Genomic DNA, 2,619 nt, shown 5'->3' with positions numbered 1-2,619 from the left:
ATACTTAAAGTATTATTACATAGGCCACTTTTTGCAAAAAGTTCACAAGTGAAAATTTTTAAAATCATTTGATCCCCTTTGCTTTTTTGTATTGGAAAAGGTTAACACATTATAGAGTTAAAAATAAATACCAGAAATCTCAGCAAGTACATTTATAAAAATTTAAATTTACCAAAAAAAAAAAAACGAGAGAACTCAATAAATTAATAGTGTAAGTGTAGAGTTTTGTTTTGTCTCTCAATTTCCCGTAGCTCCTAATAAGGTACGAATATTAATCAGCATTCAAAGCTTGTCTCTTTATTATGTGCGAGCGCACTTTTTTTTATTTTTTACAGCATTTTTACAATGTTTTGATGTACAGAATTTTGAAATACAGTATTTTGACCAACCACAATTTGACTGTACAGAATTTTGACTTTCAGAATTTTGCTCATACAGCATTTAGCACGAACAATTATAACATTCTTTCGGCGTAACGATATACTTTACACCAAAACAACATCTCCAACGATTACAATCACCTGATGGAAATATAATATCTGTGGGGAAATAATATTGTGTAGCTTTTGTAGTTGGTGGTGTTGTAGCTTCAGTTCGTGGTGTTGTAGCTTTTGTAGTTGGTGGTGTTGGACTAGGAGTTTTGCCATTAACACAATCGTAGAATTTATTCAGTGCTGCATCTGCAGCTTCATTTTCTTGAATATCGGCTTTCTCCTTACAAACAGCCTCAATACCCTTGGCATTTGCAATATCCTTCTGTAGCTGAGCTCTAGCAGTCGAAGCTTCAGTCAATAGCAATTTTAAAGTATTACCCCTTTCATGACCCTTAAATTACAGAACGTCATCCTTTCTCAATTAAATAATACAAATAACAAACTTACCTTTGTTTTGAAACAGTTCAAATTGTCGGCAGCTGGTCCCGATTCCGTGCATTTACCCGAAATGGCGCATACGGTGGCAACACTAGTTCTTAATTCTTTCAATGTAGCTGCTGCACCTTCATTGAGTTTTTTTAATCTGGCTTGAAGCGCATTGTCACAATCTTTATTAGCCGCATTGAATTTATTCAATATTGCATTTTTTTCCCGATCATATGATTGCCTACATGCAGATGAGGCCCTATTCCATAGCTCCATTTTCGGCATTTGCATCGCAAATGCATCCTTAAAATTAAACAAAAAATAAAATATTGTTAAATTCTTTGATGGATTTGAGAGGTTCTCTGTAATTGATAGTTACAAGAACTCCAGCAAGGATTAAAATACTGCAAATAAGTTTCATGGTGATGCCTTGATTTGTTGTTGTAGTTGTTTTCGTTAACAGAAAATGTTTGAAACTGAACTATTTACTGCAAGCAAATCGGGCTTTTTATACCAATTTCGATCGATTGTTAGAGAATCTTTCTTTGTCTAAATTTAATACGAAACTTTTCAAATCATTGTTCAATTATTAACTATGTACATATTTTTGTTTTTAGACGAATAGTATACATATAAATGAAAATAATATGTATCTTATTATTATATTTATTTTGAACTTTATATTTTGTTTGTTTTTTCATTCACGATGGACAAGACACCAAAAATTTCGTTTTGAGAAAAAAACGGGTTTAAAGAAAATCATTTTTTAAGGGTTTCTTTTTTAATGGCTTGTAATAGTAAAAGAGTAATAAAATAAGTCAAAGAGTAATAAAAGGGACTTGTTTGAGTTATTTCTTGATTTTAAGTTCAGTACCTACTTGACATTTTTGCAATCTGTTATTGATTCATCTTTCCATGAATTTTTTGATAAAATCTTTAAAGATTGAATTTTATGATAATGATTTTATTAAGCCCTTAGCATCACCTGAAGAGTTAGTCATTTTTGTTCACGAGTAAAACATTGTTTTTGGGAATATTGTGCAAGATTAAAAATCAGTTTGAAATTTAAATCATTTTCATGTTAAAACAATTTTTTTTTTCTTTAAAAATCAAATTATTTTTTAACGGACCAATAAATTAAAACTTTGTTTTTATGTGTTGATCAATATTTTCTTTCTGATTTCATCATTTGTTTTAGAAAAATAATTTGAAAATTTGTATGCATACGAATTTTTTTTTAAGGACTCTAGAGATTTCTAATTTTATTTTATTACTACTTTAAGTCCAGTAAGAATAGACGAAAAATTGTCAAAGAAATGAAAAAAATTGTAATAGGCTGATTTTTGATATACAGCTTGGTCTAAGGGTGGTTTACAATCTGTGAAAAGTCCTGAAGTTTCCTCTGTCCGCTAGTTTCTTTGTAAGGGGTCAAAGGTCACTACAAAAATCGGTTTTTTTTACGATTTCTATCAAAAGTAAACCTATTATCGAAAAAAATTATATGACAAAGTTGTAGATAATAAAAGTTTCTACAACTTTTATTCAAAACAATTTTTTAATATAACCTTAAAAACAATGACCCTGAACTTTGCCGACAATTTAACTGCTGGTCTTTGGACTTCTGCCACTGCCGTAAAACTCAACTGATTTTCAAAAACTTAACGTCAATCGCTTCGCCTGAATGAATACTCGATACGCCATTTTTTAGTTTTTTTTTATTTGCCGTTTTTACGAAGTTTTGGCCAAAAGAGTCAGAAAT

The 2,619-nt window shown here is 30.3% G+C and overlaps 1 protein-coding gene across 1 annotated transcript; it reads right to left on the bottom strand.

Annotated features, from left to right (window-relative positions):
- Positions 1-299: 299 nt before the first annotated feature.
- Positions 300-1,458, bottom strand: LOC129906948 (uncharacterized). The gene is made up of 3 exons (XM_055982944.1): positions 1,240-1,458; positions 882-1,163; positions 300-825 (listed from the first exon to the last, which is right to left on the bottom strand). The coding sequence occupies exons 1-3, from the start codon at positions 1,279-1,281 to the stop codon at positions 442-444; spliced, it is 708 nt and encodes a 235-aa protein (XP_055838919.1). The 5' UTR covers positions 1,282-1,458; the 3' UTR covers positions 300-441.
- Between the last annotated feature and the right edge of the window lie 1,161 nt (positions 1,459-2,619).

Source organism: Episyrphus balteatus, chromosome 1 (assembly GCF_945859705.1).
Source record: "Episyrphus balteatus chromosome 1, idEpiBalt1.1, whole genome shotgun sequence".
NCBI classification, from domain to species: Eukaryota; Metazoa; Arthropoda; class Insecta; order Diptera; family Syrphidae; genus Episyrphus; species Episyrphus balteatus.
The sequence above is the reverse complement of the archived record's forward strand: the minus strand, read 5'-3'. Positions and strand labels throughout refer to the sequence as shown.